Source organism: Neovison vison, chromosome X (genome assembly GCF_020171115.1).
Source record: "Neovison vison isolate M4711 chromosome X, ASM_NN_V1, whole genome shotgun sequence".
Lineage (NCBI taxonomy): Eukaryota > Metazoa > Chordata > Mammalia > Carnivora > Mustelidae > Neogale > Neogale vison.
Window position 1 is genome coordinate 87780465 of NC_058105.1, and position 20878 is coordinate 87801342.

General features: G+C 37.3%; 1 protein-coding gene across 1 annotated transcript in view; it reads left to right on the top strand.

Annotated features, from left to right (window-relative positions):
* The window catches only part of SHROOM4 (shroom family member 4), a 221970-nt gene that overhangs the window by 104834 nt on the left and 96258 nt on the right, over window positions 1-20878 (top strand). Inside the window, exon 2 of the mRNA XM_044234583.1 lies at window positions 7607-7758. Coding sequence (XP_044090518.1) covers window positions 7607-7758 — 152 coding nt within the window. The remainder of the gene's footprint in view (window positions 1-7606; window positions 7759-20878) is intronic.

Here is a 20878-nt window from a genome sequence, read left to right on the forward strand (position 1 = left end):
CTTTTTAGGTATTCTAGTGGATGTGTACTGATATTTTACTGTGAGTTTAAATTCCATTTTTCTGATGAACAATGATATTGAGCACCTTTTCATGTGTCTACTGGGCATTTGGCTATCTGTAGTGAAGTGCCTGTTCAAGTCTTTTGTTAATTGTTAATTGGTTGTGTTTTTCTTATTGATTTGTAGTTCTTTTCATATTCTCAATACAAATCCTTTGTCAGATATATGTATAATGAATATTTTTTTCCTAGTCTGTGACTTGCCTTTTCACTTCCAGTGACATTTGATGAATATAATAAATTCTTTATTTTGATGAACTCCAATATAGAACTCTTTCTTTTATGGTTATTGCTTTTTTGCATCCTGTCCGAGAAATTTTTGCCCACACAATGAGATACCACCTGACACTGGTCAGAATGGCTAAAATTAACAAGTTAGGAAATGACAGAATTTTGCAAGGATACGTAGAAAGGGGACCTCTCTTACACCGTTGGAGGGAATGCAAGCTGATATAGCCACTCTGGAAAACAGTGTGGAGGTTCCTCAAGAAGTTGAAAATAGAGCTACCCTATATCTCAACAATTGCTCTACTAGGTATTTCCCCCAAAGATAAAATGTAGTGATCTGAAGGGGCAACTGCACCCCAGTGTTTATAGCAGCAATGTCCACAATAGCCAAATAGCCAACCTATGGAAAGAGCCCAGATGTTCATTGACAGATGAATGGATAAAGAATAAAGAAGATGTGGCACATGTATATATATATATATATATATATATATATATATATATATAATATGCCTGGTTCTATGTGGTAATATAGTGTGTGTGTATACACATATATATAAAACATGTGTGTGTCTATACACACACACACACATGCACGCACAATGGAATACTACTCAGCCATCAAAAACTGAAATCTTGCCATTTGCAGCAATGTGGTTGGAACTTGAGGGTATTATGCTATGTGAAATAAGTCAATCACAAAAAGACAATTATCATATGATCTCACTTGTGTGTGGAATTTAAGAAACAAAACAGAGGATCATGGGCGAAGAGAAGAAAAAATAAAACAAGACAAAATCAGAGAGGGAGACAAACCGTAAGAGACTCTTAATCATAGGAAACAAACTGGGGGTTACTGGAGGGGAGGGGGGTCAGAGGATGGGGTAACTGGACATTAAGGAGGGCATATAATGTGATGGGTATTGGTTAACACCAATTATAAGACTGATGAATCACTGACCTCTACTTCTGAAACTAGTAATACATTATATATTAATTAATTGAATTTAAATAAAAAATTAAAAAATTTTAAAAAAGAAATCTTTGCCCACCTCAAGGTCACAAAGATATTCTCATGTTTTCCTCAAAGGTCTTTTGGTTTTAGCCCTCCCAATTAAGTCTATGATTTGGATAAATGTTTTAGTAAAAATTTACACCAGCAAAAATGTTCTGAGTATGTGTCCCCAGTACACATAATTTTATTTCTGAATGCTATAATTTACTACTACCAATATTAAATATTAATAATGCTCGACTTTTAAATTATTTTAGATAAATGTAAATATAAACAGAAGTTCAAATATCTCCCCTTCCAGTGGATCATCTTGTGCATAGCCTGGGATATATATACATACTTCTCTGGAGACCATTGTTCTAAAACACCAAAAGCTGACATTTTTGATGAACACTGATAATATTAATATCATCAAAAGACTTCAGTGTAAATAAATGGCTAGAGTTGAGAAAGTGTGAATAAGACCCCAGTAAGCCTGAGCTTACTCTTGCATAGTGATGTTTGTTCCCTGTTACCTGATTTAAGGAGAAAACAGGATGATGTGACTTGGTAGGGGTCACTGATGCTAACTTGCTTTCGGTTGCTGATGTAAGATACAGTGCTTTTGACTCTACTCCTTTACTTGTCACCAAATTCCTAGAACTGAGCTTGACTCTGGACTGAGTTTTTGGCAAAGATGCTTAGCATTTGACTTGGGCTAATCAGTAGGGAAATTTAATGATTTGGTGCTTAGAGGACCTTTGTTGTGAAGATTAGTTAATTACATGGTGATTAAGCAGCTGTCTATAGGGATAGGTGATTAAGGAGGAAGGCGCTGCTTGTAGGGATATGTCATGCTTTGGAGCATAATATAGTTCCACCGGTCCAAGATCAGGGGAAACCATGGGCCTGATCAACAGAACTTGACACTCTGGGGCAGCCCTATGTAGGATCAGGGAATCTGTTTCTTAGCTGGTAGAGGAAAGAGTACCTCTTCCCTTGGTGTCCACCTCCTCAAACTATCTACATACAGGGATTAGCACATAGAACCAGGCCCACTTACATCTTTTTAACTAGCGGCTGTTTTTGGAGTCTTGTTTAAGAGTCAGGTTTTGTTTTCTGATTTGCTTTGGATAATGTAAGGAAGAAGAGGAATAGCAGAGTTTCTTGTTTTTCTAATCTAGATGACTTTGGAAATTTGAGAGGGATTTTGAAGGGAGAGAGTTGCTCAAACAGAGAAGTTAGGGCAGGCAGTGTGTCTGCAGCCTAGCATCAGACTGTTCAGGGCCACAGCGAAGAGACTATAGAAATTTCAAAGCCTCAGTCTTCCCTGTCCAGGGCACTCTGATTAATCTCTTCTAGCATCAGATTCTAAGGCATACCAATATGAGAGAGAGGGCAGGTCAGAAACTGACAGTCCCCAACCTGTGGTCTGCTGAAGATTTCAAACTAAGTTTCAGAATAAGCAGAGACTTTATCTACTATTTGGTGATCCTCCTTCCTTAGAGTTAGACTTCTTAAATCCAGTTTATCTCCCTCTCTGCATGTTCTCTCAGTTGATTCCCCAGAAAGACCGAATTGCTGAAAAGGTATCTATAATGTTACTAAAAACTTGAAAATCTTTTATTTAGATTTTATTTATTTTTGACAGAGAGAAAGTGAAAGATCACTAGCAGGCAGGCAGAGAGAGGGGGGAAGCAGGCTCCCTGCTGAGCATAGAGCCCGATGCAGGGCTCGATCCCAGGACCCTGAGATCATGACCTAAGCCAAAGGCAAGGCTTAACCCACTGAGCCACCCAGGTGCCCCAAGACTTGAGAATCTTTTAAAGGGTGTTAAGAAGACATTCAGAGTATGTTCTGTTTTCTAAGCAATACAACTACTATTCCAGGTAGGCCTTGTCTATATATTTGCAAAAAAATAAATCAATTTAAACAACGCTGTTGTTTGCCTTCTTAGTCTATATAGACAAGCTGGTCAAGGTAGGCGTTTGGGCTGGTAATTTGGCCAGAGGCTCTTAGAACCTGCCAGGAAAGTTTCAGTCAATGCCTGTTTTTCCAATAAATGTCTTGTAGCAAGCTGAGGTATTCACAATCATGCCATTGATTTTTAATGCTGCTCTTACACTACTTTCGATACCTGTTGGTTATTGCTGCAGTTGCTGTTTCTCCTGCTGACTACATTTTTTTTGAGGCTAAACCTTATTTAACTTTTCTTTCCCTCACTCTCTCATATCTTCCAAGTTTATTCAAAAGCCCCAAGCAAGTATCTGCTAATATTGGACTAAATAAAAGCTACTACTAAAAAGCCAGTAAGTGTTAAGTCCATTTTTCATTGCCTTTACTCCCAAGGGGCCAGCTTGTCACTTTGTTGACAGCTATCAGAGTACTTCATGCTTCATTGGAGAGCCATCAGAAATTTCCAAATTGCTAGCTCATTAGCACAAAATGGGGCTTCAGGAATCTCTTTCTCTCCGTGTCCCAAATGTGCTTTTTTAAGTGTTCCAGGCTTGACAGACCACTCCAAAACAATGGATAAAGGCCACAGGGAAATGAGAGATGGATGTTAATTAGTCAGTTTTCAAGGAGTGAAAAATGGGTGAAGACAAAGTATAATGGGGCAAAAGCCAGGATTACCTGTGTCAGCAGAAGGATAATGCATGATTTTGTTAACTGTTCACAGGTCACTGAATGTCAGAGCTCCAAGGCCCTCAGAGATCATGTAGTCTGACCCCCTGCCTTTAACCAGTAAGGGTAAAAGAAACCACAAGAGGGGAAAGGGACTTACCCAAGGTCAATCAGCTCTTCTCAATTTTCCAGATACCAGCTGGCTTTTGATTATATGACCTTTCTGCAATCCATTTTCAATTACTTGGGCCACTCACTGCTAAGCTCAGCAATCACTTGGATAAAATAAAATGACACATAAGTTAACCATTGTTTACATTGGGCTTTGGGATGTGTGTTTATACTGACATTCCAGTGTGTCTGGGTACAATCTGAGAATTCACAACACTTGAAATGAAACAAGAAAGCCACCCTAAAAGTCTGAGTCAGGAAGAGCTGGGGAGTTGATCAGCCTTTCTGAATGGACAGCATCAAAAGATGATACACAGCCCATCAAGCAGGGCATGTTATTCTCAACAAGTTTGTTGACTGACACCTTTCCTGGGCCTCAGCCAGACTTGTACATGGGGCAGTGGAAAGGGGAAAGAAAACATTTTATAAAAGAATACATACATCTTCTTCCCTCCCTCCCTCCTTCTCTCCTTCCTTTCTTCCTTCCTCTCCTTTCCATTCCTTTGCCTGGATAGGATATCTTCTATATAAACAAATGTGTGGTTGAGCCACTGACCTGGAGAACTGGCAATCAGGAAACAAAACAATAAATGAGGACATGCTGGAATCTAGAGGTGGAGTGCCAGAAAGACTAGTGAACAGTAATTTTAAAAAACATTAAAAAGTCAGGAGAAGGAAGAAGGAATCAGTTGCATAGCTCCGTAAATGCCCTGGGTCTGGGAAAGGACTAGTTTGGAGTATAGCCCAAGGGACCTTCAATCAAATGGAGTTTCATTTCCTGATCTGGACCCATCTGGACTCTGGGACTGTGCCAGGTGCCCATAATTTACTTCTTTGTTGTCTGCAAATTCTGGTACTTGTGCTAAAATGGTATTATTACATTCAACACATCTGTCCTGAGGAGGAGGCTGCTAATGACTGAGAGGGGGCAGGAAACAGAAAAGGGGCATGTGGGGTGCCTGGGTGGCTCAGTCAGTTAAGTGTCTGACTCTTGGTTTTGGCTCAGGTCATGATCTCATGATTGTGGGATCAGACTCCCAGTATCCAGCTCCATTTCGGCCGGGAGTCTGTTGGAGAGTCTCCCTCCACCTCTGCCCTTCCCTGTGCATGCATTTGTGCTCTCTCTCTCTCAATAAATAAATAAAATCTTTAAAAAAAAAAGGAAGAAAGAAAGAAAAGGGGCATTCATAGTCAGCCTGAGGCTGTAGTCCAGGAAAGAGTCCCTGCAAGGACTCTGTGACAGCCCAGATGGCAGTTTGGAATGCAAAATGCGTAAGCTTTTGCCGCAGCAATAATCTTTTTTTTTTTAAAGGTTCCCCTCTTTCATTTTCTGGCCTTGAATAAACAGAAATCTAGTCGATGTAACAAAGTGCTTTATTAACTTGAGATGCTACTTAATATCAACACATATTCAAGGGGAGACTTGCTATTGGTAACAGTAATATGGATAATTGAGTTGTATGAATAAAAAATGGGTAGAGTGAAATAAGACTAATGTACATCAACAGGAAAAATCTATTAGCATTTATTAGTTGGGCTCCTATTTGTGGCTCTTTGTTAGTCTAAGGAATCCCTTTTAGATGACTGATCCCTGTTGAAAGTCCTGCCTGATGCTGAGGGCCCTCTGTGGCTGCCAAAGCAATGAGTCATTCAAATAGAACTTCTGAAATTCAAGCACAGCACTTTGCCTTTTTTTTTTTTTTTTGGCAGCAGGCAGCAGTGACTGTGAAGTAATAATGATAATAACAATGGAAATTAGGATGTGATCTTAATTTATTTGCTGAGAGTTTTTCCCCATTTACTAATATTGGCTTGTTTTATCTTGAGTGGTGGCCCAGGTACTGGAACAAAGGTATATATATTCAATGTCACTTGGCTAACCTATGATCTGTCAGACAAAGGTTAATTAAAAAAACTGTTGGGTTAGCAGCAATAAATTTAATAATAGTCTGTGATTTAACTTAGAATTTCAATTTATTTGATGGGATTTTTAAAATCCTGAATTAACATTTTTCTCTGCATTCAGGAGGTCTCAACTGCCAAATTGCATATGAACTAGCCAACCTAAAGCTCAGCAATATTCTAACTTTCATGGTGAGGGATAGATTGGAGGGATTCTATGAAAGACTGAGAAAAAAATTAGAAGAAGAGTAGAAATATAAAAACACCCACAGCAAAGACCAGCCTTTGGTTGCATCACTTAGAATCTATCTTTCCCTAAAGATTCTGTGGTTTAATCATCCTCACCTTCCTTGCCCCTAGGAGAAAAACAAACATCTCTTCCTGATTCCACCAGTGGGCTGGACCTTTTTTTAAATATAACCATCTCTGTGGACATATGAACTTCAGACAGTAACCTAACCTTGAGGCTGATAGCTGTGCAGGCTTTGTTCATTTCTTTATCTCTAGCTTTTAGCATGCTGTCCTGTGCATACTAGAAATTCACTAAAATTTTGAGGAATGATTAATGGAGATGAGATGAGATGAGATGAGATGAGATTAATGAGATTAATGAGATGACTCCTGCCACCACGGATGGAGTTGATGTTCTATTAGGTAGAACTCACCTTTGTGGTACAATGAATGTTATATAAAAAAGTAGGCATAATCAAGGACCCATGAGGGACATTCTGCTTTGCTTTTATTTCTGCTATTATTTCTGTCTTTGCTTCTACACCCTCCAGCCTGACTACCTTCTTGCCAAGATTGCCCTGGTCAGTGGAAATTCTGTATGCGGTGATGGTACCTTGAACACCCATGTTTCCAAATTTTGGTGAATGCCCTCTGTGTTCCATTTCCTAGAAGCACTGTACTAGGCACTTGTTGAAGAGAAATAGATATGTGATCAGTTACATTGTTGTACATCCTTTGTATCTTTTGAATTTGCAATTCCACTTACAGAATATTGAGCTGGATGCTCAAGGTCTTCAGAGTCCCCTCCCTTGCTATAATCATCAGCGCTTACATTAATTGAGGACTTAAATGTTCTCAGATATTCCCTATACTGACAACTCTGTGAGGTACATACTCCTCCCCATCAGGTAACTGAGACACAAAAATGTTAGGTAACTTGCTCAAGGTCACTCAGCTAGGAAGTACTAGAACCAAGATTCAAACCCAACTTTACCAGGCTTCAAAGGCTGCCCAAAGATGGGAAAGGACTTGCTAAAGGTCATTTTGCTGGAGCCTAGCTCTTCTGGCTCTAATTTGTGTTCACAGTTTGCTATGCCACAGCTAACACTGTCATGTTCCTTCCAAACATCATTCTCATTTAGAAGTTCTTGTCTCCCCAGATGGATATGGATTTCTCCAGAGCAGAGATTCCATTATTTTGGTATTGTTTCCTTCCTTAAGGGTTTGCCCAAGGTAAATACTAGCCTGTGATCAGCTTCTTAGCTGTTTCCTGGAGCCTCCTGGAACCATCCCCCAGTACTACTTATGGCTCTGACGTTGGGAGGAACCAGGAAGTAGAATTTTGGGTAAGGAGCCATCTCACCACCTGCTTTTTGTTTTGTTCTCTGCAACACAGATTGAAGATGGGGGCAAGGCAGCCTTGTCCCAGAAGATGAGAACTGGTGATGAGCTGGTGAATATCAATGGCACTCCATTGTATGGCTCCCGCCAGGAGGCCCTCATCCTCATCAAAGGCTCCTTCCGGATCCTCAAGCTGATTGTCAGGAGGTAAGGTACAGGGAGATTTGCTGCTATAAGGAATAGTGGCCACTGAAACTGCTTGGTTGGTACTAAAACCTCAACAGAGGTATGTCTCTATCTAAACATCATCAAAGAAAGAGGTGTCTCACATGAACAGAATTTTGCAGACAACTGAAGCAGAATGACATAAGAGAAAATGTCCTTGGTTCAAATCCTACCACTGCTACCTAGTACCTCTGCACCCTGGTTAAATTTATTTTATGTCTGCAAGACTCAGTCTCCTATTTGCTACCGAGAGAAGTAAATGATTCCATATACACCAAGGGCATACTTAACCTGGTGTTTTTCTGTCTCCTTCATAACAGGCTGCCTCTGTTCCACCACAGATTTATTTTTTTCAAGTTTTTATTTAAATCAACCACAAGATTTAAAGAGACCTTACTACCAGCCATAGTAGGCATTCTGGAAACTGGCAAACTCTAAGATAAAAACCCTACCCTTGAGGAGAATACAGCCAAATGGGGGAGAAAAGACACACGTGTGACAAATTAGCAATACCTTTTTGGAAAAAAAAAAACACAGTATAGGGGATTTTACAGGCTGAAGGCTTGTTCAATGTATTGTTCAGACAGAAATTGCTATTAGAATTCAAGAGAAAGAGAGAGTACATCAGAAGAGATTGTTAGGTAAGAGTTCATAGAGGAAGTGGAATTTGAGCTAAAGGGTGGGTAGAATTGGACAAATAAGCCATCAGGAGGAGAAAGGCATTCCAAATAAGTGGAGTGGCCAAAGCAGAAGGAAGGTAAGGACATGTTTGGGCATAGTTGCTCTGCTGCCATTACACATTTGCTTATTGATGAGCTTTCCATATGGCTTCTTCCATTTTGCTGCTGTATCTTTGCTCTGTGTTACTGGAGCTCGTATTTCTCCCTTCTATTTGTTTCCTTTATCCTATACTTGAACCTGAGCTTCACCATCTTAATTAATTTTTCTAGAAAAAAATATTTTTAAACTACTGCCCCATCTTTCTCCTTTTGTTCATACTCAGTCTCTCAAAAGGAGAGTCTATAATCACTGTCTTCATCCTCAATTTAGCTTTCCACCCACTACAGTCTGAATTTGACCTTCAGAACCCCACTGAAACTATTCTGTCAAAAGCTACTATTACTTCTTAATTGTTGAAGTCAGTGGGTTGTTTTCAGTCTTTATCATGTGTGACTAGTATATGGCATTTTCCATTGTTGCTCTGGATTATGTTTTCCTTTGTGAAACTCTCCTTTCTGGCTTCCAAGATACCCCATTTTCTTGTTACTTTCCTACCTCTCTGTTCATTTTTTAAAACCATGTTCCTTTACTACCTGCTCTTTTTCTGATCATCCCTTATGTGCTGGTGTTTTCCCTTTTCCACTCTTTCTAATTTCATTAATATACCATGGAAAACCTCATTCAGTTCCAGAGTTTCAATTATCATTTACATGTATCTATGACTATATCTCTTGAGCCCCAGTCTCCTATAGTCAACTTCCCACGGGACATTTATACTTAGATGTCTCAGAACCATTTCAAGCACAATATGCTCAAAGCCTAACATGTCAGCTTTTTCTCCCAAGCTCCTCATCTCAGTGCCTGGGACCACCATGCATTTAGTCAACCAAACCAAAAATACAGAAGCCATCTTTAATTCTTCTGCCATTCTCATGCTCTATATCCAAATGATTTATCTTGAGAGCATATATAAGGGAGAAAGAGTTTTAAGTTAGTAAGGGTGAGGTTACATAGGATCCCATTAATTTATTGGATTACCTGTTGGCACCTAAGATTAAGCCATCCCTGCTCATGAACCTGAATAAGAAGTAACATGTTAAGTAATTCCTTATACAATAGATACATTGCCACTGACTCAATCTTGAATCAGTCATAATTTAGGTTTTAAATAAGGCTTCTTGGAGAGGTAGCTTGGTAGTTTTTGCTTTAGATTCAGATAGACCCATTTATGGCACTGCCTAGTTCTATTCCTATATAATGGCATTGTTGGGATGATTAAATGAGGCAATGTATATAAAATGCCGTTTACTTATGAGGTCTCAAGAAATTTCATTCCTATTCCTTTCCCTGGTGTATAAGAGAAGCACAATTGGAGTAACCAAACATTATTAAACAAGGAGACCATCAGAACTGTAGTGTACTTTCCAGCCTAATCTTCACAGCACCGGATTTGCAGAGAAACCATTAGGGGTGACAAAGCTTTCAACATGAAATAAAGGTCCCTGGGAGTTACTGGTTATACAGAAATAGCAGCACTTGGAGGGAATGTAGACACCATCTCTGGTGGCTTCTGAGCCAGTCATAAGAATGAGTATCATCAGGCTGTCACCTACTCATCCTCCCTTGGTGAACACCATGTTCTCTTTGTTCCTGCTGTAGCAACACCTGCCCTTACCAGTCACTTAGGAGTAGCTGTAATTATGGCTTGGGAGATAGTAGGGCCCTTTGGTTTTCATGGTGTGGCATGTCCTATGGCTCCCTGTCTACTCTTTCAACCTCCCCCCCAGTGCCTATTGGTGGAGGCCCTCAATGACATAATTTATTAGGTGATGCTGCCCTCTTGTGGAAAAGTTAACCTTCATGTATGGATTACCCCAGGAATGGTCTTATCAAGCATTTATTGCCTCTTTCTTAGTCCAAATGGTTCCTCAAATTTATGAAGGAGCTCTTAGCACATAAATGAAATGTGATCCCCTGAAGTTTAATAGTGTTTTATACTAAGGTAGACTTTGGTTTCAGCACTGAGGTTTAGGTCTGGACTCCAGTCCTTCGGGATGAATATGAGAAAGAAGAACTTTAGAAAATGGTCTAGTCTGAAAAGCCACGCCAGCTCTTTCTCCTATATTGCCTTTTAGATCATGGTCAACCAAGTCAGAAATCTAGGTGTTAACTCTCATTTCTTCTCACTTGCCCCAAACCTCTTCAATCTAAGTAATTCCAAGTCTTAGTCAGTCTACTTGCAATACACCTCTCTGCAGCCTTTGTCTTCATCCAATTGCTCATGATTTCTTACCTGGACTATTGGAAGAGTCTTTTCACTGGATTCTCATCTTCTCATCTCACCTCCTTCTGATCAATCTATTCTCTAAGTAAGGCATCTGGTCATGTCACTTATCTATTTGGAAACAAAACGAAACAGGAACGATAACCATACAGTCTTGTTGGTCCCACAAGATTTATTTTATATTGCTAGAACATACAAATTATTTTAAGGATATTATATTCATGAAACATTTTTACATGCAAATATTTGAAGAAAACACTGTAATACAAAGAAGAACAACTATAGAAATGTCTATATGGAAGGCTCATACAATTTAAATATGACAGATAAAGTAGACCAAGAAAATAAGTACTTAGAATATTTAAAAAACACAATTCATCAGATTTAATTAATAACAAAAATTATATTTGATTGACAGTGAATACACCCTCTTTCAAATATTCAGAGAACATTTTAATTTTTTTTTACTTTTTTTAAAGATTTTTATTTATTTATTTGATAGACAGAGATCACAAGTAGGCAGAGAGGCAGCAGAGAGAGAGGGGGAAGCAGGCTCCCCGCTGAGCAGAGAGCCCGATGCTGGGGCTCGATCCCAGGACCCTGATATCATGACCTGAGCTGAAGGCAGAGGCTTAAACCACTGAGCCACCCAGGCGCCCCCAGAGAACATTTTTTAAGTGATCATATGGTATGCCACAAAGAAAATCTTTGCATACTGTTAGAAGTAGAAATCAGGCTTGCCCTGTTCTCTGATGATAATGTAAAACTTCTACAAATTAGAAACAAATTTGAACAAAAGTCTTCCACTGCTTTAATATTTCAAAACACATTTGTATGCAAGCATTAACCAAAAGAAACACTAGCAGACTAATAAAAAATAACAAAAATGAGATCACAATTTCTCAAAACTTTGAGAGCAATATTCAGAAGTAAATTCATAACCTTAAATATTTCATTATTAAAAATGAAGAATGAAATTACATGATTAAGAATCCAATATAATATGAAGCCAAGGGATATGTTGTTTTTATAGGGAGATAAATTAAGTAGATAAGCCTCTAGCAAATTTAATTAAGAAAACAAAGATAAATTATAAATAAAATTTAAATGATAAATAGAATAGAACAACAAATACAAAGAGAACTTTTTTAAATTATGGGAAACTACTATAATTGTACCTTAATAAATTTGAAAACCTCAACAAATTTGAAATATCTAATAAAATGTTAAACGCCGTGCATTAGTAAGAAGTTTAAAACAAAATGGGCCTGTAACTGTAGAAACATTGAAAACAATTATCAAAGAGAACTTCCAAAAATACTTTAGGGTCAGATGTTTTTTATCAGTGAGTTCCTTCAAATTTTCTAGGAATATCCACATTGTTATAGAATTGAAAATCCTGTAGAATTATTCACATTGATTTTGAAACTAGCATCAATCTGATATCAATATCTGACAGACTTTTCCTGGAGGCATTATGGATTAATTTTCAGGAATCCGTTGTGAAAGACTAAATTCACCTCTCTTACGGCAACCTCTTCTTCTTTTAACTTTCTCATACTCCATTCTCTTTACAGCTACTGTTTAATATCATCAAGGCCTTAAGTATTTTCTCCTATTCTTTCAGTCTCCTTTAATCACCATGGCCTATGACTCTCCTTACTCTATGTGCTGAATCTGAGCAACTATACTCATTCATAGTTTTAATTACCACATCTGTGCTCCTAACTTTATCTCTAGTTCTAATCTGTCCCCAAAATTCTTATGTACAGTGGCCTGGTAAAAGCCTCCACAGGAAAACTCAACAGTAAATGCAAGCAATGTATATAAATCTGAATTCATTATCTAGCTTATAAAACTCTCTCACTTTCCAGTAGCACTGGGTGGTACTTTCATCCACCTAGCCATTCAAGTGAGAAACTGAGTCATTTTTTACTTCTTGCTCTCCTTGCTAAGCCATGTTAATTTTACCTTTTAGACACTTCTAGAATTTATCCTCTTCTCTCCATTTCCACTGCTTTTGCCTGGTTCAGGCCCTCATCATCTCACCCCTGGACTATTTCAGTAGCCTTTCAGCTCTCTCAGATCTATCTGCCAAAGTGTTGCCACAGAAATAAATCAAAAACACAGATTCAATTATATCACTCCCCTGCTGAAAACTTGTCAGTGGCCTTCATTGCCCAGAGGCATGGTAAATAAGACATATTATAGCTTCATCCCTACCCTTACCTACAACTTCATCTGGCATTCCTTATATTTTGTGCTAGAATAATACCATTGCCCAAGAATTTCATGCTGTTTATCAATTCTGTGACTGTTCATTCTATGCTTTCTACTTGGAGCATAGTTTTCCCTTTCTTTGCTTAGTTAATGCCTTCATGTTAACATTCTTTAAGACTCCGCTCTGGGATTGATGTTTATAAAGATATTTTCTTTGATGCCTTGGGTTAAGTTAGATGGCCTTCCTCTGGTTCCCACAGAACCATAGAACTCTAGCTTTTATCACACTGTATAGAAATAATTTGTTTCTGTATTTATCTTCTGCATTAGACTAGACAGGGGTTAGAAAACTTTAGCTCATGGGCTTAATCTAGCCAACCACTGGTTTATGAACGGCCTGCAAGCTATGTATGTTTTTTAAAATATATATTTTTAGTGGTTGGGAAGGGAAAAAGCAAAAGAAAAATAGTATTTCAGGACATGTGAAAATTATATGCAAGTCAAATTTCAGTGTCCATAAAGTTCTATTGGAAAGAAATTATGCCTATTTATGTACTGTGTATGTCTGCTTTCACACAACAGTACAATAGTTCTGACAGAAACTGTATGACCTGAAAATCCCAAAAGTTATTTTTCTAGCTCTTGGACCAGAAGCATGAGGGAAGGGGCTGCTTTGTGTTCATCATGATATCCCTAGCACCTACTAGATATTTGGCCTATTGGAAAGATTCAGAATTTTTTATTTACACATCTGATACAGGAAAGTAGAGAATATGAGTAACTGGTCCACTTGGTAGTACATTGACTCCAGGTTACCTAGATTGGCAGATGAGATTGCATTTAGTCTTTTATGAGTATGCTCATTTGTGACTCTGTTTTTCAGTAACTGATCAACTCTAAGCACACTGATCAGAAAAAAAATTAATTTTTATCCTGCAAACCTGATGTTTGCATCTTAGACCAACATGAATATGAAAAGGAACTACCATATTTTGGCTATCTGCCAGCTTCCCTAGTTGACTTCATATTGTTGTTGTCATTATACACATGCCATCTACAATTAAATTGTATTTCAAAAGTGAAGAGACTTTGCATGAGGGTGGACAAAGAAGGGGTTAAAACTCAATGAAACTGTAAGTATTATGTCATGTATTAATATACCAGGGATATGCTACCCCACAAAAGCCAGTGGGCATGATCCAGTTCTGTGATTTCCCACTTCCACTAAAGCCAGTGAGCATGGACTGGCCCCACAATCTTGATCTGCTTTGCTAAACTGTGGTCACTTGTAGTCCACACAGGAGATACTACTTGATCTCCTGGATCTTATGCAGGAGCCTTGCATCTGTAGGCCCAACAGGACTGAAGTAATCAGAGACATAGTTCTTGGCAGGCTAAGCTTGGCAGTACCAGTTTGCTGGTACCCTCCAGAAAGGCACTTAACACCTTGTTCAGAGCCTTGATTTTTGCATCTTTTACCTAGGGAAGACCTCCACAGTGCTGGCACAGGAGGTCAGCAGGGATTATGACCACAGTCCCACATGACTGTATATATATTTGCATACTTTAAAACCTGCTGCCTGAGGGGCTAGCCTCCAATCAGCCCAAAACTAGGTGCTGATTAAGATGACAGGTCTTGGTATACCCTTAACATCTGGGAACTATAAAAAATAAATCAGGCTACTTAGATAATCACAAATATTCCAGAGACAACCAAAACCAAGGGCAAAGCTAAATGATAAGGTTCATCATCTATACTGGCCACTCTTCTAAGGCTGAGAGATGTAGCTTTCTCACCTAATACATAGAAATAAACAGAGAGTTGAACAAATTAAGAAATAGGAAAATATGTTCCCAATAATAGAATAAGATAAAAACCTCGAAAAGAAACCTTAATAAAACAGAGATAAATAATTTACTTGATAAAGAACTTAAAGTAATGGTCATAAAAATGTTCACCAAGCTTGGGAGAAGAATGGATGCATACAGGGAGAACATCAACAAAGAGATAGAAAATATATGAAAAGAGCTGAAGAATACAATAACTGAATTGAAAAGTATGCTAGAGGAGTTAAATGGCAGACTAGATGGAGCAGAATAAAGTTTCAGTGATCTGGAAAACAGGGCAGTGGAACTCACCCAGACAGAACAGTGAAAAGAAAAAGAATTTTAGAAAGCGAAGACTGTTTAAAGGACTTACAGGGCAACATCAGGCAGAATAACATTTATATTATAGGAGTTCTGGAAGGAGAAGAGAGAGAGAGAAAAGGGCAGAAAACTTATTTGAACAAATAATGACTCAAGACCTCAACTCAGAGAAGGAAGTAAACATCCAGAAACAGAGAGCCCAGAGAGTTTCAAATAAAATGAACTCAAAAATATCCACACTAAGACACATTATAATGAAAATTTCAAGAATTAAAGAGAGAATCTTAAAAGCAGCAAGAAAAAAACAACTTTAACACACAATGGAACCCCTATAAGACCATCAACAGATATTTTAGCACAAAATTTGCAGATCAGAAGACAGTGGCATGATATATTCAAAGTGCTGAAAGGAAAAAAAAATAACAAAACTTCCAACCACCAATATTCTATCCAGTAAGTTTATCATAGAGAATTGAAGGAGAGGTAAAGAGTTTTCCAGACAAGTAAAAGCTAAGGGAGTTCATTACCACTAAACTGGCCTTATAAGAAAGGTTAAAGGGACTTCTTTAAGCTGAAAAAGAGGGTACTAATAATAATTAACAAGAAAATGGATGCAAGTAAAAATCTCATTGATAAAGATAAATATACTTAACTCAAGATTCTCTCTCTACCTCTCCCCCCACCCGCCTCCCCCTTAGCTTGCACAATTGTACTCTGTCTATCAAAATAAATAAATAACTAAAATCACTAAACAAGACTAGTCTGGGGTACCTGGGTGTCCAATCCTTGATTTTGGTTCAGGTCATGATCTTAGGTTTGTAAGTTTAAAACCCACATCAGGCTCTGGGCTGGATCGGGGGTGCTGCTTGAGATTCTCTCTTTCCCTCTTCCCCTGCCCCATTTGTGTGCTCTCTCTCTAAAATAAATAAATAAACCTTTTTTTAAAAAGTCTCAATAAATTTAAGATTGAAATCCTATCAAGCATCTCTTCTAATAACAATAGTATGAAACCAGAAATCAATGACAAGAAGAAAACTAGAAATATCATAAGCATATGTATATTAATATGTTATTGAACAACCAATGGGTCAACGAAAGAATCAAAGGAGAAATTAAAAAAAAAATCTTGAGACAAATGAAATGGAAATGCAACATAGAAAAATATATGGGATGCAACAAAAGCAGTTGTAAGGGAAATTCATAGAGATATAGGCCTACCTCAAGAAACAAGAAAAATCTCAGATAATCTAACATTACACCTAAAGCAACTAGAAAAAAGAAGAACAAATAAAAGCTAAAGTTAGGAGAAGGAAGGGAATAATAAAGATCAGAGGGGAAATAAAGACTAAAAATACACTAAGGAAGATCAATGAAACAGAGTTCATTCTTTGAAAAGACAAAATTGACAAACCTTTAGCTAGACTAAGAAAAAAAGGAGGATTCACATAAATAAAATCAGAAATAAAAAGGGTTAAGTTATAATATATACCACAGAAATACAAAGGTTCATAAAAGACTACAATGAACAATTAGACATCAACAAACTGAACAAACTAGAAGAAATGGGTAAGTCCCTAGAAACACAATCTACCAAGATTGAATCATGAAGAAATACAAAATCTGAAGAGACTGGCTAAAGAGATTGAAACAGTTATTAAAAAAAAAAACCTCCCAACAAACAAACTCCAGGACCAGATGGCTTTGGTGGTGAATTATACCAAACATTTAACGAAGATTTAATACCTATCTTACTCAGACTCTTCCAAAAATTTTAAAAGGAGGGAATGCATTCAAACTCATTTTATGAGGCAGCATTACCTTGATACCCAAACCAGACAAGGACAGCACACACACACATAAAGATTACAGGCTAATATTCCTGATAAAGATCAATGCCTCAATTCACAACAAAATATTAGCAAACCAAATTCAACAATACATTAAAACGATCATACACCATGTTCAAGTGGGATTTATTCTAGGGATGCAAGGATAGTTCAGCAAATCTGAAAATCAATCAATGTAATAAACCACATTAACAAAGTGAAGGGTAAAAATTATATGATCATCTCAATAGATGTGGAAAAATCATTTAATAAGATTTGACATCCATTTATAATAAAAACTCTCAACAAAGTGGGTTTAAAGGGAACATACCTCAGCATAATGAAAACTATATACTACAAGCCTACACCTAACATCATACTTAATGATGAAAAGTATATTCAGCATAATACAGGTATCCCTCAGAAATATTGCAGTTTTGAGGACACTGCAACAATGCAAATAAGTCAAGTCAAATGAATTTTTTTTTGGTTTTCCAGTGCATATAAAAATTATGTTTATACTACACTGTAGTCTATCTGGGGTGTACAACAGCATTATGTCTAAAATCATGTACATACCTTAATTAAAAATACATTATTGCTAAAAATGTTAATTATCACCTGAGCTTTCAATGAGTTAAAATATTTTTGCTGGTAGAGTCTTGCCTCAATGTTGATGCCTGCTGACTGATTAGGGTGTTGGTTGCTGAAGGCTGGGGTCGCTGTGACAGTTTTTTAAAATAAAATAACAGTGAAGTATACCATATCTATTGACTCTTCTTCTCAGGAATGATCTATATGTAGCACGAGATGGGTTTGATAACGTTTTACCCACAAAATTTCTTTCAAAATCGGAACCAGTCCTCTCAAACTGCTGCTGCATTATCAATTAGATTTATGTAATATTCTAAACATTTTTTGTCTTTTCAACAATCTCCATAGTATCTTCACCAGGAGTAGATTTCATCTCAAGAAACCACTTTATTTGTTCATCCATAAAAAGCAAATCCTTATCCATTCAAGTTTTATCATGAGATCATACCAATTCACTCAACATCTCCAAGCTCCACTTCAAATTCTAGCTCTTTTGTTATTTGTACCACATCTGCTGTTACTTCCTCCACGTAAGTCTTGACCCCCTCAAAGTCATCCATGAGGGTTGGAATCAACACTTTCCAAACTCCTGTTCATGTTGACATTCTGACCTCTTCCCATCAATCATGCATGTCCTTAATAATATCTAAAATGGTGAATACTTTCCAGAGAGCTTTCAATTTATTTGCCCAGATCCATTAGAGGAATCACTATCTATGACAGCTATAGTCTTACAAAATGTATCTCTTAAATAATAAAACTTGAAAGTTGAAATCACTCCTTAATTCATGGGCTATAAAACGGATATTGTGTGAGCAAGCATGAAGATAACAATCTCACTGTGCATGTTTATCAGAGCTCTTCAGTGACCAGGTGCATTGTCAATAAGCAGTAATATTTTTAAAAGGAATCTTTTCTTCTTTTTTCTCATCTCATCTAAACAATGGGCTTAAAATATTCATTAAGCCATATTGTAAACAGATGTACTGTCATCCAGGCTTTATTTTTCCATTTATAGATCACAGGCAGCCTAGATATAACATAATTCTTAGGGGCCCTAGGATTTTCAGAAAGGTAAATGAACATTGGCTTTAACATAAAGTCACCAGCAATGCCTAGCAAGAGAGTTAGCCTGTCCTTTGAACCTGTGAAGCCAGACAGTGACATCTATCTAGCTATGAAAGTCCTAGGTGTCATCTTTCTTTCTGTTGTTATTTAAATTCAAGCTAGTTAACATACAGTGAAGTATTGGTTTCAGGAATAAAATTTAGTAGTTTATCACTTACATATAACACCCAGTGTTCATCCCAACAAGTGCCCTCCTTAATGGCCACCACCCATTTAACATATCCTTCCACCCTTCTCTCCTCCAGCAACCCCTACTTTGTTCTCTATAACTAAGAGTCTCTTACAGTTTGCTTCCCTCTCTGTTTTTATCTTATTTTATTTTTCTATTCCTCCACTTATGTTCATCTGTTTTGTTTCTTAAATTCCACATATGAGTGAAATCATATGGTATTTGTCTTTTCCTGACTGACTTACTTCATTTAACCTAATATACTAGATCCATCTACGTCACTGCAAATGGCAAAATTTCATTTTTGATGGCTGAGTAATATTCCCTTTTATATATACACCACATCTTCTTTATCCATTCATCCATTGCTGGACATTTGGTCTCTTTTCATAATTTGGCTATTGTTGTTACTGCTACTATAAACATCGGGGTGCATATGCCCCCTCAAATCAGCATTTATGTATACTTTGGGTAAATACTAGTAGTGCAATTGCTGGATCATAGGGTAATTGAATTTTTAACTTTTGGAGGAAACTCCATACTGTTTTCCAGAGTAGCTGCACAAGTTTGCATTCCCACCATCAGTGCAAGAGTTCTCCCCTTTCTATGCATCCTCATCATCTGTTGTTTTCTGAGTTGTTAATTTTAGTTATTCTGAGCTATGAGCTGGTATCTCATTATGGTTTTAATTGGTATTTCCCTGATGATGAGTGACATTGAGCATCTTTTCATGTGTCTGTTAGCCATTTGGATGTCTTCTTTGGAAAAGTGTCTATCCATGTTTTCTGCTCAATTCTTAACTGGATTATTTATTTTTTGGGGTGTTGATTTTGTTGAGTTCCTTATGGATTCTGGATACTAGCCCTTTATCTGATGTGTCATTTGCAAATATCATATTTCATTCCATCAGTTGCCTTTTAGTTTTATTGATTAATTCCTTCACTGTGCAGAACCTTTTATCTTGATGAAGCCCTAATATTTCATTTTTGCTTTTCTTTCCCTTGCCTCCAGAGATTGTGTCTAGTAAGAATTTGCTGCAGCCACGGACAAAGAGTTTGTTGCCTGTTTTCTCCTCTAGGATTTTGATGGTTTCCTCTCTCACATTTAGTTCTTTCACCCAATTTGAATTTATTTTTGTTTATGGTGTAAGAAAGCAGTCCAGTTTCATTTTTGTGCATGTTACTGTCCAGCTTTCCCAACATCATTTGTTGAAAAGACTGTTTTCCATTGGATATTCTTTCCTGTTTTGTTTAAGATTAGTTGACCATATAGTTGTAGGTCTATTTCTGGGTTCTCTATTCTGTTCCATTGATCTATGTGTCTATTTTTGTGCCAATACCATACTGTCTTGATTACTACAGCTTTGTTAATAAAGCTTGGAATCTGGAATTGTGATGTTTCCCACTTTGCTTTTCTTTTTCAACATTACTTTGGCTATTTGAAGTCTTTTCTAGTTCCATACAAATTTTAAGATTGTTTTTTCTAGCTCTGTGAAAAATGGTGGTGGTATTTTGATAGATATTGCATTGAATGTGCTTTGGTTAGTATAGACATTTGAACAATGTTTGTTCTTCTAATCTATGAGCATGGAATATTTTTCCAATTTTTTGTGTCTTCTTCTATTTCTTTCATAAGTGTTCTATATTTTTCAGCATATAGATCTTTTACCTCTTTTGTTAGGTTTATTCCTATGTATCTTTTTTGGGAGGGTTCAATTATAAATGGGACTGATACCTTGATTTCTCTTTCTGGTGCTTCATTATTAGTGTATGGAAATGCAACAGATTTCTATACATTGATTTTATATCCTGTGACTTTGCTGAATTCATGTATCAGTTCCAGCAACTTTTTGGTGGACTTTTCCAGGTTTTCTACATAGAAATGTTGTCTGCAAAGAGTGAAAGTTTGACTTCTTCCTTGCCGATTTGGATACCTTTTATTTCTTTTGTTGTCTGATTGCTGAGGCTAGGACTTCCAGTACTATGGTGAACAATAGTGGTGAAAATGGACATC